The 22,783-nt window shown below is 42.6% G+C and overlaps 1 protein-coding gene across 5 annotated transcripts; it reads left to right on the top strand.

The window, feature by feature from the left end:
- Positions 1-911: 911 nt before the first annotated feature.
- On the top strand, positions 912-21,419 carry BTBD3 (BTB domain containing 3). Of its 5 annotated transcripts, none has more exons than XM_064709437.1 (5): positions 912-973; positions 11,674-11,938; positions 12,485-12,575; positions 13,050-13,168; positions 17,085-21,419. In XM_064709437.1, the coding sequence occupies exons 2-5, from the start codon at positions 11,796-11,798 to the stop codon at positions 18,115-18,117; spliced, it is 1,386 nt and encodes a 461-aa protein (XP_064565507.1). In that variant the 5' UTR covers positions 912-973; positions 11,674-11,795; the 3' UTR covers positions 18,118-21,419. The 5 variants fall into 5 exon arrangements, with proteins under 5 accessions (XP_064565507.1, XP_064565508.1, XP_064565504.1 ...); XM_064709438.1 differs by lacking the exon at positions 912-973 and adding an exon at positions 1,100-1,262; XM_064709434.1 differs by lacking the exon at positions 912-973 and adding an exon at positions 9,044-9,118.
- Positions 21,420-22,783: the final 1,364 nt, after the last annotated feature.

The following is a 22,783-nucleotide window of genomic DNA, read 5'->3' on the forward strand; positions in this document are numbered from 1 at the left end:
AGAGTAATAATAGTGTGAACAATTTGGATTAGGACAATATGAGACAATAGAAACAAAGAGTTACAGACAGTCTGGGTACCTCTTTCTGGGCACTATAAGCCCGAAAAAAGACACAGTTAACAGAGGATTAACCCTTAAAAGCAACAGCCTGTTGCATATTCATGCACCTCACACATGATGCATAAATTCCATTCAAACACAGGATTCTCTCTGGTCAGTGACAGCTTCTTCCTCTGAATCCTGATAGCATCTTCAGGGCTGAGCGAGGTGGGAAGAAGTTAATTTCTTCTGATAATGGAGCAATAAATTCTTTTTCTTTGAAAGATTTAGGTGTCCTGTGGCTGCTATCTCAGTGCGAGTCCTTTCTTTAGAAAAAAAGTATCCTACATAGCGTAGTTTATATTTTAACATTTTGTTAAAACCTAAAACTATATTTAACACACTACTTAAGAGAACTAATACAGCATAACTTTCTAACACAACACATATAACATTCATTTTAATATTTGTGAAAAGCCAATCATAAAATACGCATTTTTCACAGAATTTTTACAGAACAGTGAACCTCGTTTTTCACAGAAGGCACAGCTATGTTGTCTCCCAACTTAGCTCTCAGGTCCAACCACCAGTCCGGGCTGTATGAATACACCACACCTTCGGGCACTAATGTGATTTCTAATAGGGAAAAAAAAAAAAAAAAGAAGGAAAAAAAGAAAAAGGGCGTTGTTTGTTTTTCAACTCAATCCGCAGGTGAAATCCCACCTCTCCCGCGGTGGGCCCTGGGGGGTGATTCCAGCCGCCTTTCTGGGAAAGAGCTCCCTCCTTCACTCCCTTCCTCACTCAGGGCGGGCGCGGGATGGAAGAGGCGGGGCCGGGGGCGGGGCCTCGCACGCGCTCCTGCGGGGCGGGGCCGCGCGCGCGCGCGCCGGTGCGAGGAGGGGCCGCGCGCGCGCCGCCCCGGGAGCGCCCTCAGGTCAGTGCGGGGTGCGGGGCCGCCCGCGCGGGGCCAGCCGCGCTCCCCTCTCCTTCTTCCTTCCCCGGCATGTGGCGGCTGATCCCGCTCCCCTCACGGGCTGCGGCGGCCGTGCCGGCGGGGAATGGGCTCCCCCCGCCCCGCGGAGGCGCCGCCGTGAGGGGCGGGGCGGCCGCACCTGAGCGACGGCAGCGCCGCGGAGCGCCGGGCCGTCGGTGAGGGGAGCGGGGCCGCCCGGCTCTGCCGCACAGAGCGCCCCGGGCACGGCCTCTGCCCGGCTGGAGTGGCGGTGCGTGTCCGCAGGCGGGTGTCGGTGTCCCCTCGGTGCCCCTTTGTGCGGCAGCCAGCGGGGTGGGTTGGCGGCGGTGCCCCCGGAGCGGGCTCGGGAGGAGCCCCGGACCCGGCTGTGCCCGGGCTGGAGCCTCCAGCGGCAGGCAGAACACAATTTGGGCTCTGGGGCTTTTCTCCTGCTTGAAGTAAAGCTCTTTTGTTAAATAAGTACTTTAAGCATTAATTCGGTAACCTTCCCGGAGGCACAATTAATAGTTGCAGCCGGTTTGGTATAAATTTCTCCTCCCTTCCCCGCGCTGTTGGCCGAACTTCTGATGTACCTGTCTGAGGGGTCCCTGAGGCCCACACCTTCACAACTCCCCATTTTCCTGTTTGTTTGTAGAAAGCCACCTGTGAACTTCGAGGTTTATAAATTCAGTTCGTTGTGGTGTGTCCTGAGTGCTGCAGCATTTTAAAACAGGAGGGAGTTTTGAGGTTGTTGTGAGTTGGAGGAAAAGTTTGGATTGAAGTTCAGATACCTGAGTGCTCCTAAAGTGTGGTTACCTAATTCAACAGGCTGCCTCATCTGAGAAGTGCTGGTGCAGATTTTTTGCCTTGTAGTTAGTCCTCACTATCCTAGTACTTTGTTTTCAGCATGTGATGTGTGTGTTAAATTTTAATCTGTGCTCTGGGGGTTTTTTTGATTGTTTTTTGTAGAGAGATGGTGCTGGGTTATAGGTGTACGGTGCTTTATTTTGCATTGCTTAAACTTTTATGCCAGAGTTAGTTAGGCTCAAAATAGCTTTTTTTACTGTAGTACTTTATTTTTTTTTCCATTTTAAATCCCCCCCAGTAAGTAACTGCAGCTGACTGCACAATAACTTCCCTTGTGTTTCCCTGCCAGTGATCCTCAGCTCTGCCCCAGAGGAAACACCTTCCAGAAGGAACGTGGGATTCATTTAGTTTGCCCTTTAAGGCCAGGGGGGAAAAAAATGCAAGTTGCAACAATAATTTTTATGTTTTGGCCACTTGCTTGTTACAGCTTGTGAGCAATTTTTTTTTTTTCTTAAATTCACTAAACAGTTACAATGAAAGCAGCAGTCCTAGGGGTAGGCTCAGTTAAAACAGAGGTCTGTAGAAACTTGTACAAATAAGTTTTGCAGCAGAATATTGTTTATGCCCAGCATTAGCTTTCTCTGATAATTCAGAATGATTCTGCCCTGATACTGTCTCTGGGGACTCCTTGGACTTGGCTGGCTGCTGTTCTGTTTTACAAATGCTCAGGTGCCTGAGCTGGTGTGAGAGCTCTGTTTTGTGAGGCACTTAAATGAGTGATAAAGCAGCAGTTTCTGTCCCAAAGGGCTGATGGATGAGGCAAAAGAGGGATGTAAGAGATGGGAATCTTGGAAGGAAAAGATTACAAGCTTTTTGTGGTGGAAGCTGTCATCAGTTGTGTTTTCTGCCATTAAGTTGAATTCCTTGGTTACAAAAGCACTTTTTTTGTGTGTGTGTCAGGAAACTGAGAGGGGAGTTTAAGTAAGACATCACTGCATTCAAATTTGCAAACTTCCCATTTTTGGGCCCTGGCTCATCTGTTTTGTGATCCTGCTGCCCTCTCTGGGTTTGATATCTCAGCAAGCTGCTGTGAAAACCAGGCCAGTCCGACACATAAAAAGTTTTATTTTAAAACTCTGGGGAGCTGGTTGGCAGTCTGTGAGTATGTGTGGGGTGAAGACTGGCAACAAACACATTTGGAAGGTATCTAGAGACATCCCCTTGTCCAACCCTGTTTCCTGTACCCTGTCTGATATCCTGAATAAATATTTCACTAGAGGATCATGTAGCACTTCCATACCAGGCTGTTATCAACAGGATATTTATGTATTTATGTACCAGGTTACACTCCATATAACCACCCTAGCTGCACTTTGTCCTCTTTGCATCCAGAGCAATTTAAAGGAGTAATTTTCTTTAAAAACTACATTCTCTGGAATTAGATCTGTCCTGTCTCTGCTTGGGTGCAAGGGTTTTCTGACAGTAGGAAAAGAAAGCAGTCCTTCAGCCGGTGAGATGTTTGCTTCTCTGAGAGGTGCCTTTTGCCTTTACAATTCTGCAAGACCAAAGTGATTCTACCCCATGTGCACCCAGAAAAAGGAAAGGTTTTCATGCTATATAAAAGTTCATAATACATAAAACTAATGGGTATTTGTGTTTATCTTGTACAGTCCCTTAATTATGCTGTTCTGTTTGATTGCTTGCCCCTTCCTTAGTTTTCCTCTACTGCAGTTCTAAAGTGTGTCAGAGTTACTGTGAAGAGGAACGTTTAAGATACCGTAACATTGACAGACAAATACATCTTAAGGCATAAAAATAGGTTCTGAAACCAGAATTTTAGCAGTGTGTATGTGTTTTTCTTGAAAATTCAGGATGGTGCAGTAGCTGCCATTCTCTTGTAAAGAGGAGGAGAAACTGATGGAAATACTGAGGAAGGCAAGTGTGACTGAACTATGTGCAGCAAAGGAAAATAAATCTGATTTTGTTAAACAGTGGATAGGAGAAAAATTTGGGAACATCTTTATCTCCCTGTGGATTCAAACAGAGGCTGTGTGTGCTGGAGGGGTCTGGAATCAGTTAAGGGCAGGTAAAAGGATACACAGTTTCTATTGTGTGGCACAGGGAGAGTCATTCAGGACAGTGCAGTGTAGTGGATGTCATGGCTGTTCCATTCCTTGAACTATTTGGATTAGGCTCAGGTTGGCAGCAATCAGTCTCTCATATGTGAAAACTCACTGCTGGAGTAGTTACTCACTGGTTTTAGTTCTCACTTTTGAGAAGCACGAGCCACTGTGGCTGAGAATGCATTTCTCATCAAAGGCTTGGTTTGCCAGTGTACAGACCTGTTCCTCTTTCACTGTCATGATTTTCCTGTGCTGTAATTTCAAATGCAGTGGGAAGAAGATGCTGTACAAGACTTTTCCTCTTTAACCCCCTGAATGCTGCCAGCTGTGCTGCTCTGCTGCTGTGAGCACTCAGGCTGCTCATCTGCTGTGGGCTTTTAAGCCTAGATGTAAAACCACAGTATGGTTTTCCATTAGACCCAAACATTCCAACACCTGACTGAGCTTTCCAAAAGTCCCCTCTGTTCTCCTTACCCTTGCTGAAGGTGCTGCTGCTGTGACAGTCCCAGGGGACTGAGTGTGCAGGGACAGAGCAGGTGTGGCTGTGCACTGCAGCAATCTCCCCTCCCCTCTTCTGTCCCACTGGGAGCTCCAGCACAATGGTGGGATGTGGTGAGTGTGGGTTACCTGCACGTGGAAAATGTAGTCCTTGAGTTATCCACCAAGACCATTAACTGTGGTGCAGTTCACTGTGGATACTCCTGGAGTAGTTACTGCTGGTGCCATTGGTTGAGTGAGAGCCTTCCTCTCTGAGGAAGGGCCTGTTTGCATTTGCATTCTTCAGACTTAGTGTGCAGGGGAAAAAGAACAGGAGGAACAGGACAGCAGGCAGCTTACAGTCTGCTCTTCAGAGAACCCATATTAATGTAACTCTTGAAAATGATGGTTTGTGAGCCAAGTTCAAATCAGTTAAAGGTTTGTCTACAGAGGTGAGATCTGTCTGCAGGACTGGAAGTTCTGTCTGGAGTCACCTGCTCTGACCTCTCCCTTGAAGCAGGCAGCATGTGAGGGTTGATTGCAGTGCTGGTTTTCCTGAAGTGTGCTGAGATCACTGGCTTCTTTCTCACAGGGCACCAAAGGATCATTAAATGCTAATGACTTTTGATTACTGTTGACCTCAGTCAATTTAGAATTAGTGACCCAGAGATGAAAACCACTGTATCTCATTACCAATTTCCTGAGCTATCTGAGCTTTCCTTTGTCAGTCAATTTTGGTAAGAGGCATGGTGGAATTAAAGTTGACCTTTGCCTTAGAAAAAGGGTTGAGTGCTTCAGGTTTGTAATATCATGTTTATAAATAAATAAATGGCAGCCACTAAGAAAGAAGTTAATTTTTGACCCCACAGACTGTCAAGAGCAGAGCTCTTGTGAAATGAAATGTAGAAGCTCGAGTAGCCATGATGGAGAAAAAATGCATAATTTGTCTCTTTTAAATTAGTAGCAAAACAGTTTTATCTCCTCTAACCTTGAATTGAATTATCATTTTGTGGTTGCAGGTTTTCTCTTCACAGAGTGCATTTGTAATTCTTTGTTTTACTTCGAACTATCAAGAAACAACTTAATGCACATGGAATGCATTGCAAATTTTGCTCTGAGATATTTTCTTCCTGCAGCTCCCAAACTATGATATTGGGGAATATCTCTTAGCAGGTTTGTCAAATCATATATTTTATGTTGTAATGAAGCATTTGACATTATTTTGTACCATATGCCCAGAAGAGAATGTCTGTGGGGTAATTCACTGTAATGGGATCAGGTACATTGTTCATTGCAGGTTGTCAAAGTGTAGCCCTTCCTTGCCACAGCTGTGGTTTATGTGGACTGGCATTCCTGCAGCAGGCATGGTCTTCAAATCAGAATGACAATACAAGGAAATTTGGAACTTTTTTTTTTTTCTCACTCTGATACATTATTTTGGCCCATCAGGGAAGAAGACCTTTAACTTTAAAAGAAAAAGACCCAGCATAGCAAAGTGTTTGGGGCATAAATATTAAGTTATTCAACCTCTCACTGAAGTTAAATTGCAGGCTTTAAGCAGCTAAGCAAGAAAGGTAACAGGAAAAAATGAGAATAGATGTTGCATTTGAGGTAGGAACAGGCTCATGAAAAGTGACTTGAAATCCATACAAAGAAAGTGCACATTTACTTGCAAATAAACACAGGACTAGATATTAATATTGTATGTTTTGTTGTGATTGCTTTGTCTCAGAATGGACATTGCTTAATGGCATATTAAAGAGATTTAATAGAAAGGCTGCTTTGGTAGAGAGCCTAAAACAAATACCATGTATCATGCTAGGAAATACTACAGGAGTAAAAAGTAGTTGTGAATATTCATTCTTTAGCTTTCTATTTTATGCAAGTTGGTGTTTACCTTTTGACTAGGCTGCTCAGGACTTTCTGCTTTTGTTTTCTTTGAAGCATTAAGGGCATTTAAGAAGAAAATGTAGAAACTATCTTAATGGATAATGTGATGCAAAATATTTAAATCCTCATAAACACCAAGCAGTTAAGAATATTTACTAGCAAGTATGTTGCTAGCATAGCATGAGTTCTATAGAAAAATACTGTTTAACTATTTCTGACTTTGTTTTGAAGCTTCTAGCCTTGGTTCAAGATGCATTTCTACTCTGATACTTTCACAGCTCTTTGCTAGTTTGGGATGTAATTGCTATTGTTTTAACATCTATTTTAGCTTCTTTGACAGTCTTTACAATTTTGCCCATCTTTCTTCCTGCCTTTGGTTGCCATTTTATTTTTTTTCCATACAAGACCTGACTCAGACCTCATTGCCAGCTTTTCCATGCAGCCAACAGAAGCAGATGCCATCTTGGTTTCTTCCAGTGCAGCCAATAAGAAACTTAGGAGAGAGGAGATTGGGAGGTTTTGTCCACTGCAATGCATTTCTTTACTTGAGGAAATGAAGGGTAGAGCTATTTCCAAATTGGTTTTTACAAACAGAAGGGTTGGAATGGTGATTGGGAAGGACTCTTCCAAGTGACTGAATAATTCATAGAGAGGTAAACAGAACAAGGCACCACAGCTGTGTGGGTTTGGTTTATTGAGGTTTTCTGTTGGTTTAGTTAGTTTTTGAACATGTATATTCCATTTTTAAATGAGTGCTTGAAGGTAGCAGTGGACAGGCAGGTAGATTTGTTAAACAGTAACATTGTTTATTTATTTTGGTTCATCAAGATGTGTCCTCTGAAATTTGTTTCCTTGTAGGGGGAAATTCAGGATTTAAACAATGTTAATACTGCACAGGCATAGCAACTGCCAAAGAAGACATTTGGCAATTGTACAGAAAAATAAATGTATGCATTTCCTCATTGCTTACTAAGAATTATCTCTTTTATTCATGATGTGTTTGTAATAAACAATTGGGAATTTAAGGAAAGCTTGTTTATAGAATTGTGTAGCTCATGTTACTACCTGAGGAACAGGCCTGTAAATGAGAGATGTCCAAAGACTCAGCTTATTAGAAGAAGAAAAAAGATAGAAACCCTTTGGTATCCTTGCTATTGCAGCAGGAGAAACAGATGAAGTATGAGGAAGAATACTCCCAGCAGGTCTGGAAATGAAACTGATTTCCCTATTGGAAGTTACCTTTAGAAAGGCACAATTACAGTAGTCACATGCTATTAAAAGTTGTACCAGAGCTGGGCTTTCCTGTGACTCCTGTGCCTCACAAGGTATTTTATGTTCTTGAGGGATGAATAAGCTGGGATGGCAGGTGTGTTGCACACACTTGGGTTTGAACAGCAGAATTGCTGCTTCAGTTCACAATGTTCAGTCAGGAACTGATTTCCAAGGGCTCCTAACCTGCTCCTGATATTTTGGAAGGGACGTGTAACTTGGTGTGTAGTATCTTAGACTGGGAATATAGTATTTTCCTTAATTCTTCTGGCATTTTGAATATCCATTAGGCCAGTGTAAAGATTTAAGCATGGAATTTCCCATACCCTTTAACTTGAAATATTTCTGGTCTGACTACTTTGCTTGTAAAATAAAAAGTAATGTGCCTTTGAAGAACTGTATTTCCCTCTTTCTCAGTTGTATATATATCAAGTTTAGTTCTGTTAATATATAATGAATGAAGAAAAATGAGACTTGCTGAAGAAGATTAGGAGAACATTGTAATAAGATTTCAGAAATGGATAGATCTGTGGGTCAGAGAAGGTGACCTTCCTTCATCCTCTTGTTGGAGACAGACTGATCTAAACTGGGGATTTTGGTCTTTCAACAGGCAGCAGTTCATGGGCTGTTTTTACTGACTGCCTGGCTATTGAGTTCTAAATTTATTAACATATTTGTATAGTAAACCAACAAAACACTGTTGTATGAAAGGAAATGGAAGCTGCTGCCAAAACAGAAAGAACAGGGAGTGAGAATTGTCATAGCACATGCTGCAGTCCAGACAGCCATGATACACAGAGTATCACCATATAATATCAGGCTTCCACCCATACAGAGTAACACCAAACTACTTCAAAAGGCTTCAGGCATTGCCCTTTAGCCCAGCCTTTATCCCCATCATGTTCAGGCACTGCACCTGTGTGCCCTCTGCTCCCTTTGGTGGTTGCTCAGCGCACCTGGGCACTCCATGGCTCATTGCCTTCAATGCTGTTCACCTTTTTTCACAGCTTTTCACAGCTGTGCCCATTGAGGTTCAGCTCAATCCCCACTCCCAATCACCACAAACTCTGTACCTACAGAGAATAGCACAATAATTCTTTGTTTTGTTTTTTGTTTTCCTGTTTCACATCCATCTAATGAGTAGTTGATGAGACTTAGTTCCTGGGGTGATGAAGTGCAGTTGAAGGTGCTATGAACCTCTAAGAGGTTTGTAGTTTTTCATAGGAATTGTATGAAAATCTAAATCTATTTAGGTTATCTTCTGGAATCTGTGCTATTTTCTAGTTAGAGCAGACAGGGTTTTGGTGGGTGGCTTAAGAACAGGCAAAGATGGCTTTTTGTTTTCTGGACTGGATTTTTTTATCCTGTTATGCAGATACTTCTTGTCTACTGGGGTTTGTCTGACTTCTGAGTTCAGGCAGAACGTTCTTCAGCTGCAGCTTCTCTCTCCTTTCCTTTCCCAGAATGTGCTGTGCATGTGTGGTGTGCTCCACAGCTCAAAGGTTGGTGGATTCCTGTGGGTTCACATTTACAAGCTGTCTTTCCCACATGGAGTTAACTGGTCAGTCTGTCCCTCATTCTCTTTATCTCCTGTAGCCTCCCAGTGACCTTATCTGGTGTGTGTATAAAATCTTTGAATTGGTCCTGGTCATTGGTTTGAAGAAATGTGCAGAGCTTGATTTTTTTATATACTTTGGGAGTCTATAAAATGGATTTGTGGAATGACAATCAAATCTCCCAACCCCTGCTGTCTTTTGTTTTTGCCAACTGCAATGCTGAGAACCAGATTTTCTGGAGTCTGTGGTTTTCTGTATCTTTAAGAGGTTTTTTAACGATTTCTTCCTTTTGAAATGTTTGTCCTGTGCAGTGGCAAAAGGGTTATTGTTTTATTTGGAAGGGCTGGAAATTTACATAAGGAGAGAAAAAAAAACAAACTTACACAAACTCAACAAACTCAAATTCTGTGCTGGGAATACCTGCTGTGTTCCTGTTATAAACTCAGCTGTGAGCAGTTATAAGATCCCATCTGTGGGATGAGTTTCTTCTCCTTTACCCCTTCTTCTCCCTCTCTACAGTTCAATATGGTTTAGGTTTTTAGTTTCCTTTCCTAATCAGTCTATGGCAGATAAAAAAGAAAATGTGTGGAGGAGAGAGAAAAAGTTGCTAGAAATAATTTCATTGTAAGTTACATAACCTCCCCTCAATGTATTTAGGAATGTGTCTCTGCCTTTCAGGCATAACCCACCATCTTCCTTTAAAGCAGCAGTCAAGGAGATTTTGCACTGAGGTGTTGGATTGTGAAATGGGGCAGCATGGACACATCTCCTTGTGTTTCCCCTTCCATGGGCAGTGCCTTCAGCCAGAGAGGACAGATGTGTCTGGGAATGGCATCATCATCATCCTCATCCCCAAGCACTGCAGCAGAGCCTGCACATGGCTGGGTGTGCAGTGAGTGCTTGGTGTGCAGCATCTCCCAAGGAAACCTGGTAATCTTTGAAATGCCAGCACATCCTCAGGTTAAAAATTCTGAGTGTGTGTGACACAGCCACAGCTGTGACTCCAGCAGCTGGGGTTGAGACTGAATAAATAGCCTGAGTAATATTTCTGTTTGAGTCAGGGGCTTCAGGAAGATTTCTTCACCAACCTTTTATCACTTTAATTTCCCTGCTGTACCCTTGTCCGGCAAAACTAATTAGGGCAAAATGTGGCTAAATTAGCTTTGAAAGCAGAGGGATTTTTTTTTTTAACTGAAAGTAATTATGAAATCATATTTGAACTATATGCTCCCCAGTATTTTAAGGTGGGATATGTTGACACCTCATACCAAGTATTTTTTATTTCCCTGCTTTTGTTTTTAAGTGGCTATGCTTACTTTGTGGTTTTTCTTGACACCTGACCTGATATTAAAGAAATGTGATCAAAATTTCAGTTCTGAGTAAACTAATGACTATAAAATAGACTTATTTCCTATTTAAATGGTTTGGTTGGTATAGCTTATATCCTGTTTATTTGTGAATAAAATTGGCTGTTTGTGTCTCAAGGAATGATTTTTGCCTGAGACTCTCTAAATCATTCAGACCCTTTAATTTAATGCTTTGAAATATTGATTAAATATAGTCACTCTGGTTTGCTTTAATCTGATTACACATCTAGAAGTTTTCTTCTGATGTGGTGCAGCCATGTCTGGCGTAATCTGGCTTAATTAGCGCTGCTTAGCGATTTGGGACCCCTGTCAAAGGCTGTTGTGTTATCTGGAAACAGAAGGAGTTAAAGCTGGAGCTGTGACCTCATCCCTGTTGATGTTACACTGGAGTAGGAGCCGCTGAAAGGGATCCTTTGCCTGCATCGCTGGCCGTGCTGCTGCTCCATTGCTTTAATTCCGTTCCGATACCGGTCCCGCACTCGCCGAGCAGCTCCTACGGGAGGGATTTGTGGGGATGCTACAGGCAAAGGAAGCTGTGCTAATATCGAATAGACTCAGATAGACCTTTCTACCTGATTGCAACTTCTTACTGCTTCGCCTGTGGAAGCGGCACGGAGGAGAGCTCACACGCCCACACAGCCAGCAGAGAAGCGCTCCCGCCCTGCCGGGCAGCCGCGGTGCCATTGATTCCGTGCCATCCTCGGCGGCGGCTGCGGGGGAGCTGCGGGAGCGCCGCGGTGGCTACAATAGGTGTCACTGTGTGCGAGCCCAATCGCGCTCCGTGCCTGCAGCCATTGGCTCCGGCCGCGCGGCTGCCGCTCCGCTCCCAGCCCTGCCCGCACAACTCGGGCTCGCCGGCAGCCTGGCACTGCCGCCGTGCGCTGCTCCTGCCCTCTGCCCCGGCTGTAGCGCTGCCAGGCGCTTCCTGATCGGGAAAGCTGGAAGGAATGATGGGGATGTCTTTAACGGTTCAAGTCCTGGATCAAACTTAAACTCAGTTTCTTACTCCGGGTGCTGGAAAGGTCACCTTGTCTTGCTGAGTCTCAGCTCTGCTGCTTTCGGTGTTCCAGCTTCCACGTAGATTCCTAAATGTTCCTGGCTAGTTAGGCTGTGGTCTTTACTCACGGGTATACTGATGGTAGATGAGAAAGGAAAGAACATGAAATGTCTCACCTTCTTCTTGATGCTTCCAGAGACGGTCAAGAACAGGTCTAAGAAGAGCTCTAAGAAAGGAAATAGCAGCAGCAGTAGCAACAGCAAATTGCCTCCAGTTTGCTATGAAATCATTACCTTGAAGACCAAAAAGAAGAAGAAGATGGCTGCTGATATTTTTCCCCGAAAGAAACCAGCAAATACAAATACAACTGCTGTCCAGCAGTACCATCAGCAAAATCTCAATAACAACAACACTATTCCTGCACCTAATTGGCAAGGACTTTATCCAACCATCAGAGAGAGGTAAGTTCAGGGCAGCTTTTTTTGGTGTTTGAATGAGGGGTGAAAAGTAGCAAAATGTCCAGAATTCATTTATTTACTGAAGAAAACACAGTTATATTTAATTTGTTTGGGCTTTTTTTCTCCCTGTATGTGTGTGTGGGAAATAAGAATTTTGGTAATGGAGAAATGTTTTAGTATCTCTTTTCTAGTCAGTGCATCTGTTTGAGTTAATAAAAATATGGCTGAAAGCTGCACCATAAAGATTTCCTTTTAGACCTCAGTGGGGATTTTCAGTGATAAATGCTCTGGACTTTGATTTCCACTTCTTGGAAAGTTCTCAGAAGTTTGGGGGTTTGTTTTATTGCACCCACACACACCAGAAACACTTTTAGTATTTTCTCTGATATATTTGTGCAATGATGTGTAAAGCAGCTGAAAGCAAAGTGTGACCTGCTTCTCTTTGGTAATGAGCAACTTGAAGTTGTTAAAAAATCATATTTTTTGGGTCTGGGACATACAGAGAGAGTTCCTGGGTGCCACAAATTAACATGCTACCTCTGTTTGTAGAAATGCAGTGATGTTCAACAATGACTTGATGGCAGATGTTCATTTTGTGGTCGGGCCACCAGGTGGGACCCAGCGGCTGCCAGGACACAAAGTAAGCAACAGCTGCATGATCTGCTGGGGTGGGAGAGCCAGAGAGAGCTCCCACAGGTACAGCAGGACTGAGTGTGGGAGGCTCAGCTCTTCTGGGACAGGCAGCAGCCTGTGTTGGGAAAGGCCACATGCAGTGGGATAATCTCTCCCTGGCTTTTCTTTGTGTTGGGCTAAGACAGTAAAGTTAGGAATACTGCTTTGTGCTGTTGATTAATACTGCTCTTGAGATTTCCTAGAAATAGTTAACTTCTGTGGTGGAGGTGAGAGTTTTCCAGTAGCTAATGCATCTATGCTCAGGAGAGTAAAATACAAGGAAAATGTGTAACTTGTTCTTAACTTGGACTTCATTTCTTACCAAAGTGTATCTGTAGAGCCTGTCAGCGCAGCCCAGCTTGCTCAGAGTGGCTCTCCCACATTGTTTGTGTTGGCAGTGTTTGAGTTCAAAGCATGAAATAAGATTTCCCTTTCTCAACAGTATGTCCTGGCTGTTGGGAGCTCTGTATTCCATGCAATGTTTTACGGAGAGCTCGCTGAGGACAAAGATGAAATCCGTATACCAGATGTTGAGCCTGCTGCTTTCCTTGCAATGCTGAAGTAAGCATCATTCATCTGCTGGATATGTGTTCCTGTCTGATGTATACATGCCCTGCCAATGTCATAGCTGAAGTTGCATATAAACAGAAAGAAAGCAGTTGCTTGAAATATTCTTCTTTTTGTGTTTTAAACTTTCACCTAATTTTGCTCTCCCCCTGCACTTCCAGGCACACACATATTAGACTAATGTAGGCAGTTGTAAATAATGACTTTGACAGGGGATCTTTGGGCACATTGTGTACTGTAATGCCTATTGATCTGATTTGTCACTATATGTTACACAAAGGAATGGAGTTACTAAAAAGGTTTGTCAGCTGGAACAAAAAACCCCAAACCAACTGTTCTACTTTGCAAGCACGGAGAAAAGTTAAAAATGCATGCACAAAGCCCCCTCAGACCCAGTGAATTGCTGGGTTTGTGGATTGACATAGTTCCAGCTCTTTTATAAACCTGCAGTACACAGGTCTTGTCTTAGAAAAATGACCCTAAGTTATTCAGTATAGCCTCTGAAAAATAAATTTCTCCTTATGTATCATATTGATGTGTTTGGAAAGTGATAAAAAGGCTGTTTACATGAATAGGGGTTTGATCTAACAAGGAAAACGAGTCAGTTTACATGATCGTTATTTTTCTTCTTGCAAACTGCATAAAAAATGCTCTCTTTTCCTAAATGGGCATAATGAAGCAGCTTCCCTGCTGAATTGTCCTTGAATGTATCTATAAACTGATTATTGAGGAAAAATGCGCTATCACAGAAATGCTATGGCTTTCAGTTTTTGTTTTTTTTCCTTCAGCTTAAATAAATGCTGTTGCTTTCCTATACAAAAAATACATCAGTATCTGATAGTGATCCCTTTAATATGCTCTAAGTTTTCTTGCATGTAATGATATAATCACTAGCTAGCAATTTATTGTGTTTCATAGATTGTTTTGATTAACTTGTGATTACAGAAGAGTTTCTTTTTCATTTTTAACATTTCACTGGCATCATAGATGAACATTCAAAATTGCACGTAGAGTTTTTATAGGTTATCATCAACATCAGGAATGTTCTGTGCAAATATAGGTAACTGCCAGGAGAGCTCCACAGATGTTCTGTAGACCTGGAATATAAAGTTAAGATGTGACATTATGTAGGGAGGTGTGTTATGGATCTTTGCTCTGGGCCTTTTTGATTTTGTGGCAGAGCTCGGACTTACAGTTTACTTTCATGCTGAATTTTACAAATCACAAATACAAGATACTTGGGTTCTTTCAGCCTCCCTTTCTTTTTGAACAGCAAATCTGTTTCACTGTGGCTAAACATGATGTGCTGTATAAAAGCTGAATGTTTTCTGAATTTATCATTAAGAAATGTGTGCAGAAAGAAAGCCTAGAAAAGAGAGTAGCAACACTGACATCTAGGTCTTGGCATATTATTTAGCCCATGGCAATTTAGGAGACTATCTAGGAGAGCATGGCCAGAACCATGGGATTCTTCACCTTCTCAGCCTTTGTTGAAAAAACCCTAAAGACCAAAAAAACTTTGTGGTCTGTGTGGCTGTTGAGGTAACCTTGCCAGTGCTGTGTTCCCCGATGCAGCGTGTGTGAGGCTGCAGAGTGCCCCAGTCGGTGTCTGCAGCTCTGGGATGGTGCAGGGAAGGCTCAGGGATGCTGCTCAGCACTGCAGTGTCCCCTGCTCACAGCATCCCCTGCATGTGGAGCTTGGGGGAGCCACTGTCCCCTCCACTCCTCTGTCTCTGGGAAACCATCCCTGGGAGAGTTTCCTGCAGCTGCTGTGAGCCATGGATGGCAAGGCTGTGCTGCTACAGAGGGAAAGACTTTGGCTATGCCAAAGCAGCCTCTCCTTCACAGGCTTCTTTCTGCATCAGAAACTTTGTCAGAAAATACATTTATCTTGGGTTTTTTGGTTTTGACATCTTGCTCAAGAAGTTTGGGGTTTTTTTCCCGTGGGCCAATGAATTCTGATGGCATAAATATTTTTTCTGTTTTATTACACAGTGGGCATTCTGACAACAAACAAGGTATTGCCAGGTGTAATATAGGAAATACCATGATGGGTAGACGTTAATTATTCTCCCAGTAAGACTGCTTTGACTGCTCTCCCCAGTTTTAAAAACAGGGTTAAACTCATAGTCTGGCTGCCAGACTGAATTGGTGCATTAATGAATTATATCTTATCTCAGTCTTGACTGTTCAAGTTAGAACTGTGATCTCATCTCATCCCAGGCTGAATGTGTTACTAAACCACCAAACCCCGTGCTCTGGCAGAATCCTGTGTTTGAGAACAGGGTGAAACTGGAATATCAGCAATTGCAAACCAGAGCTGAGGTGCATTGGCAGAGTCAGAGGTGTGGAGTATTGCTGACAGTCGATCTGTGCTGTGTCTGCTGTACATCAGTGATATCAGTTCTTTATTTTCAATATTTCAATATTAAAATAGCAACTTTTGAACTATTTGGATTTAAAACAGACGTCATCATTCTTTGTTGTACTAGCAGGCAAAGAGAAGTAGTAGAAGGGAGGAAAGAGTAGGAGAGCAATCAGGACAATCATAAAAACAAATTATTGAAAATGAATTTTTTGGGGAGGTAAAGGAGCTAAGCCTGTAACCATTGATATACAGATGGGTTCTTTGGTTTCACAGATAAGCTGAAACCAAGCAGTAAACACTAAAAATAAGCTTGGCTCTATGTAAGTTTTCTTTTTTCTCTGTAACCTCTTAGATTTTATGTTGCTGGAGCAGTATCTCCTCTGTGCATGGTTTCCAAGTGCAGCATGGAGGATACTATCTTACAGCTGCAAAAATACAAATAGTTATTTACAACTATAATCAGACCAATGTAGGTACTAATTCCTCTTTATAGGCACATCTGTTCTGCAGAAAACTCATTGTGTAGGGAAACCTGCTAACTAGAAAATTTTAATTGGTACAGGGTTGCATACAACTTTAGCTTTTCTGGAGGAAGACACTTTTATCAGCCATAACCATCAAGACTTGCTTATCCCTGTGAAGAGTGAAATTGCATTTGGCATGGTTTTAGCACATTGCATTCACCAGCTGCAAATGGAGCCCTGAAGCATGAGATATTGAAAAGAACAAACTGTACAATGCTTCATTTCTCTGAGCAATGAATCCCAGCAGTTTAGTCACATAAATAGAATTTCACCTTCATCTCTTCCACCACACTGCCATAGCAATAAAGCTTTTTTCATCCTTATGCAGTGAGACTGAGTGAAAATGCTGTGCTAGTTGAGTTAGGATGTTGTGAGCATTAAAAACCTGAAAATCTTCCATTTCCGATACGTTTCATAACCCTTTGAAAAAAACAACCAAAACCACGAGCCCCAAAAAAAAAAAGCCACCTCTGAAAAGAACCCAATCCAGTAGTTACAGAAATGATAACACCTGATATACTTGAATAGCATTTCTCTTCTTAGAAATTTAATCTTAGATTACCTAATTACTCTCTACAAACTTGTTCATGCACCTCAGTAAACCGTGGTTCACCATCAGGGGACACGCAGTCCAAGGACTCTTGATAACACATGTTCCAGGCTCCTGTGGTAGCTGAGGGAGGCAGCCCTGCAGGAGCTCCTGCCTGGGAGGCAAGACCTGAGGGGAAGGAGCACAGAGCTGCAGGGGCCACAGTGTTTAAACAATTGTCTCAAAGCATGCACTCCAAATGGAAAGTTGGATTCACCTCAGATTTAAACCTGTTCTCTTCCCTGGTCTTAACATAAGTGCTGAGTTTGTTTTGTTCTTTCTTTCTGGGCTTAATCAATACTCCCCAAAGCACTGCTTGATTTTAATATGGAGCTATTTAAATATTCTTTGTTTATGATTTTGTATGAGTTTGTTGACAAACTGGTGTCGCATTAAGCAGCAGCATTACACCTGTGTGCTTTATTTCAGGTACATCTATTGTGACGAGATCGATTTGGCAGCAGACACTGTCCTGGCCACTCTTTATGCTGCCAAGAAGTACATTGTCCCTCACCTGGCCCGTGCCTGCGTTAACTTTCTCGAGACAAGCCTGAGTGCAAAGAATGCCTGCGTGCTGCTCTCCCAGAGCTGCTTATTCGAGGAACCTGACCTGACCCAGCGCTGCTGGGAAGTGATTGATGCCCAAGCTGAGCTCGCTTTGAAGTCTGAGGGCTTCTGTGACATTGATTTTCAGACACTTGAAAGCATTCTCCGAAGGGAGACTCTGAATGCCAAAGAAATCGTCGTTTTCGAGGCGGCTCTGAGCTGGGCTGAGGTGGAGTGCCAGCGGCAGGAGCTGACGGCCACCATCGAGAACAAGCGCAAGGTGCTGGGCAAGGCTCTCTACCTGATCCGCATCCCCACCATGGCCCTGGACGACTTCGCCAACGGCGCCGCCCAGTCGGGGATCCTGACTCTGAACGAAACCAACGACATCTTCCTGTGGTACACGGCCGCCAAGAAGCCGGAGCTGCAGTTCGTCAGCAAGCCCCGCAAGGGCCTGGTCCCTCAGCGCTGCCACCGCTTCCAGTCCTGCGCTTACCGCAGCAACCAGTGGCGCTACCGGGGCCGCTGTGACAGCATCCAGTTCGCTGTCGACAAGAGGGTGTTCATTGCTGGCTTTGGGCTCTATGGCTCCAGCTGTGGCTCGGCAGAGTACAGTGCTAAGATTGAACTGAAGCGACAAGGGGTTATCCTGGGCCAGAACTTGAGTAAATACTTCTCAGATGGTTCTAGTAACACTTTTCCCGTGTGGTTTGAGTACCCGGTGCAGATTGAGCCTGACACCTTTTACACGGCGAGCGTGATTCTGGATGGTAATGAACTCAGCTACTTTGGACAAGAAGGAATGACAGAAGTTCAGTGTGGGAAGGTGACTGTTCAGTTCCAGTGCTCCTCGGACAGTACGAATGGCACAGGGGTACAGGGAGGACAAATTCCTGAACTCATATTTTATGCTTGAATGGGAGTGTGTGGATACAAAGCATTTTGCTATGAAGAACCTGTCTGGTTCAGGCCTACTGATTCTTAGCTTTTTATCTGCAGATATGTGATCAGTACAGGGAATATGTAACTAAATGCTGTGGGCAAGTTCCTGGCTTGCTGTACTTGTAGCATCATTGGTGATTAAGTGTAATATTTAAACTGGAAGCTCTTAGAAACAAGCAAGTTTTAAATGCTTTGTAAGGGGGGGTGCCTGTTTGCTGGTGGTGCTGACCCTTTCTTTGCTGATGCTGACACCAGTGAATCACCAGAGGATGTCCCCCTCTTGTATCTCAAAACTGTCTTCATTGATCCATTTTTTTTCTTTCTCCATTTTCTGCTTTCTGCTTGTATTGGGGAGCTAGGGATAGAAAACAAAGAGTCTTGTTTTATAGCTCTCTCTGCTGTCTGCTCTGCAGACTTTAGAGATTCCAGTGAACCAAGCTGCTTTTGACCATGGAGGCTGGAAGAAGTCCTTCAGGTATAAGCAGAAAAAGCACAAGTTTAAACCTTCATCCTGTGAGATTCTCCTGTAGCCAACTGTTTGGGATGGCTCCAGGGGAAGATGGGAAGAAGGCAGCATCTTTCAGGAAGCTCCACCAGCCATATCCCCAGAGCATGGACATATTCACAGTGAGGAAGGGATGTGGGCTTGGCAAGTTACCCTTGGAGTTCATTTTCTAGGAATCCTACCTTGAAGGCAAGGAAGTACTTACATGTGTTCAAATTGTGTGTGCAGCTCTTGAAACTCTGCTCCCATCACCCAGGTTTTGCTACACTGGAGTTGATATGCTCTTTAAATGGCATTTCTTTGAACCCTTCCTAAATAAATGGTCATTTATATCAATCATCTGATGCAGGATAATTTTTTGTTTGTTTTGGGTGGGTTTTTTCTTCTTCCTAAACATGGTAGAGGCAGGAAGAAAAGAATGTATCAATCTTGACTTGGATTTTTTTCTGTAATATGAGAAATTTTTTTTCTTTTTATTACCAGTTGAAATTTAGACAAAGACAGGAGAGTCCCAACTGTGGTCATGTTACACTTAGTGTATAATAGCAGTGAGGGGGGAGGAAGTCTCCCCTAATGGGTTGTTGTTGGAGCTCTTGCAATTGCTTATGGCTGCACATCAGTCAGAGATTATGTGGTCTGGAACCTTTTCCCTGGCTGAGTTTTTCCCCCAGGAAATTACATGTCCATATCATTTTTGGTGATGTAACAGAAGTTACATGTCTGTATCATTTTTGCAGAAGTTTGAGGGATACTCCTTGGATCAGGGGAGGAAACCAGTATAAATAAGAACTACAGGTAGTATTGAAACATGAGAAAATCCTTCATCACTGCACTGGGACAGTGTTCCTCAAAGGCTGCATTGTCCATTGTAAAGCATCTTGCTTCACCTCCAAAATGGGTTCTGTTTGTTGTGTACCTTTGAACAAAATGAGAGGACCAAATGATTCTTTAGACCTGCTGGAGATTAATGTTACAGTATATCCACACATTAATGTAGCATAACCCTAAATTCACTTGTCAGTTCTGTAATAAAAATGTTTTTCTCGTCTTATTTTACCAGTTTAATGCTGTTACTCTAAGTGTTGCTTGATGGTTGGAATCCTGGCCCCTGGCCATTGGAAAGTGCCAAAATACATCTTGGCAGTGTCCAAAATACCATCTGAAGTAAGGAAAAGTGGAGTGTAGTCAAAGCCCAAATCTTCTCTCTAGGTAATAAAAGGAGAGCCAGGTAAAAAATACTCCACAGGATTTATGCCTTTCATCCATCCTAAAGTTTACTGTTTTGTATACATACATACATGTGTGTGTAAGCAGCACTCTTTCTGAAATGTAAATACCCTCAAAACACATAGAAAAATGTTTTGTTTTTTGTAACAGATGTACATAATCCAGACTGTTTGTGAAATCTAAACAGAATGCTCTGTGGAAAACTCCCAGGGAGAGATTTATAAAAACCTCCAGTTACTTATATTTAGATATTCAACTGAAAATAGACAAGAGTATAAATGGTATGGAGTGGAGGAAGAGTTGCTGAAGAGATTATAGAAAGGAATCTGAGATTGTGATGAGGTGATGGTCATCTACTTTTAGACAACATCTGAGCAGCAGTTCCATTTATTTAGATACATTTCAAAGCAGAGAAAGATGCTAATCAGCTGATTAAATTTTTGTACAGCAAGTGGCTGATGCAGATGTAATTACTCCAAGTGATAAGCAGATTGACAGGTTCTGGTAGGGAGCTGCATTTTGATTTGGTTGATAAAAAAATCATGTGCCACAGCTGGTGGGACAAGTCAGAGAGTACTGCATTCCTTTAACTAATCCTGGGTTCTCACTTTGAATGTATTATTTGTTTTGACTTTCCTGCAAATAAAGGTGACTTATCTGCTACGTTCACTGGCTGGAAGAGAAGTTCAGAGACCAGAACACTCTGTAGCTGTAATGTGTAGAAAACGAGCTGTTATTTGATTATTGTTCTTATTTGATTCTTTCATGAAGTCTTTTTGACGATGTAGGATGAAAGCAACCTCTAGCTTAATTCCTCTGAGTCCATTCTGGGTTTTGGGAGCTGGTGCAGGGAAAGATTTCAAGTGTGGGTGATCAGACAAAGGCACCCAAACACCTTGTGATGCTCACAGCACAACTTGCTTCTGAGCACTTTGTGATGCTAACAAGTACTGGGATGTAAGAAGGTGGCCAGTGCCACTCACCAGGGACATCAGGGCACTTCAGTGGGAGTCTGAATGTGGATTTGGTTGGTTTAGCAGAACCACCCAAGCCTGAGTACATTGATGGACATCTTGCAAGCATCAGCCATGTCAGCCTGGGATGTAAACATGATGTCTACAGAGATCCCCTCACAGATTCTGTCTAAACTGTTCTGGCTGTCTCTGCTACTTGTATCTTTGATTTGCTGGTGAGAGGAATCTGTGATAAGAGAGTATAATGTAATATACTTTCTGCATATCTAAAATAGTATTTAAGTAAACACTTTGATTTCTACACACTTATTGCACTGAACTGTTTTGGATTTTGTTTTTTTGTTGTGATAAATTCGGCTCACTTCAGGTCCCAGCACCCATTTGTGCTGAAGCAGTGTTTGACCTTAGCAGGCTTACAGCATTATTTATAAAGGACAGATATATATAAATATATAAAGTACCTCATGTTGAATGTTATTGTACTGTATCTTTAATGTCACAGTGCAGATCTTGTTGGACTCATGAATGTGTATAATCACGTTAAACATAAAAATAAAAATGATTCTTAAATGGTTGTTTCCTGCAGCATCTTTGAAGCATGAGCTGTGAAAGTCCTTACTTAGTTATCTCTTTTAACAGTTCTATTGTTGTTCAGTTGTGCAGGGATATTTGTTGAGCTTATGCATTCAGAGATCTTTTGATCCCCATAGAAGCAAAAGTCTAAGGGAAATCAAAGGAGAACAATGAAAATGTTAATCAGTTGCATTGTAAAAAGGTTGATGATTAAGCTAATGAGCTAGAGTGAATGAATTCATTTATGTACTTTATGAAAGACCTTGTCTACTGGCATTAATATTTTCATGTTCTATTAATATTGTTAAGCATGTGGAGATGAAGGGGGAGGGTCTTTTGTTTATTCTACAAGACAGTTGGCACAGGAAAGGCCATGCTTTTCAGTCTCTGATGTATCAGAAAGGACAGTGTTAGTGCCAAGAGGCTGTTCTCTGCTGAAAAGTTAATTATATAATATTATTCAGAATTCTGAGTATTAACAGTTTTCTTCCAGGAGATTTGAGCCTTCACTTTAAGATTTGAGACTTCACTGACTTTAAAGGTCACTTATTTTAAAGGCTCACTTCTGTGATGTCCATCTCCAAGACCTTCCATATATTACTGGCTAATGATAAAAAATACAGTCTGATAAAGAGATATGGAAATTTGAGTAAGTCTACCCCAGAAAAAAATCAATACCTTCAGAGTTCATCCAAAATTCTGATTGAAGCATGTTTGCAGGCATTAAATTTGCCACTTTGGGTAAGTTGTCTTTCTAGAATTGTTACTTCAGTACTTGGCTCCATTCTGGATCCAAGTTCTCTTAGGTGCCAGCACTTCCCATTTGGAGCTGGCTTCAAGCAGGAACTGCCCTGTGCCTTGCACTGTACTAATGTGAGAGCTCTTAAATGTGGGGCAGCAAGGACCACACTGGCAGCAGCAGCCTGGCTTGGTGTAGCAGAGGAGATTGGTGCTGCTGGCAGCCTCAGATGCTTTGGAAAACATAAAAATGATTCTTAAATGGTCAGAAAAATGGTCAGCACCAAGTGGACAAGATGAATGAAGCATGGCCCATCTCATCCAAAGGGACTTTCTCCTTTCCTCCTGCCTGAAATACGATGGGAGTGATAGGACACTTGCTTTGGAAATTGATTTTAGGGAGAGCAGTGTCAGTATTGCACCCTTTTAGGTGAGGCAGAGAATCATGTGTGTATTTGTGCCAGCAAAAAAAGAAGTTTAAAGTGGAAGGAAAGAGTGGTGAGATGTTTATGTATTATGTGTTTAAAAAGAGACTGGACATGGCACTTGGTGCTATGGTCTAGTTGAGGTGTTAGGGCACAGGTTGGACTTGATCTTAGAGGTCTCTTCCAACCTCACCATTC

Source organism: Zonotrichia leucophrys, chromosome 3 (genome assembly GCF_028769735.1).
Source record: "Zonotrichia leucophrys gambelii isolate GWCS_2022_RI chromosome 3, RI_Zleu_2.0, whole genome shotgun sequence".
In the NCBI taxonomy this organism is placed as follows: domain Eukaryota; kingdom Metazoa; phylum Chordata; class Aves; order Passeriformes; family Passerellidae; genus Zonotrichia; species Zonotrichia leucophrys.

Coding starts and splice junctions, on each gene's coding strand:
- BTBD3 (XM_064709436.1), top strand. CDS start 11,616: ATGGTAGATGAGAAAGGAAAGAACATGAAATGTCTCACCTTCTTCTTG. Junction 11,939..12,484: donor TATCCAACCATCAGAGAGAG/GTAAGTTCAGGG, acceptor CTCTGTTTGTAG/AAATGCAGTGATGTTCAACA. Junction 13,169..17,084: donor GCTTTCCTTGCAATGCTGAA/GTAAGCATCATT, acceptor GCTTTATTTCAG/GTACATCTATTGTGACGAGA.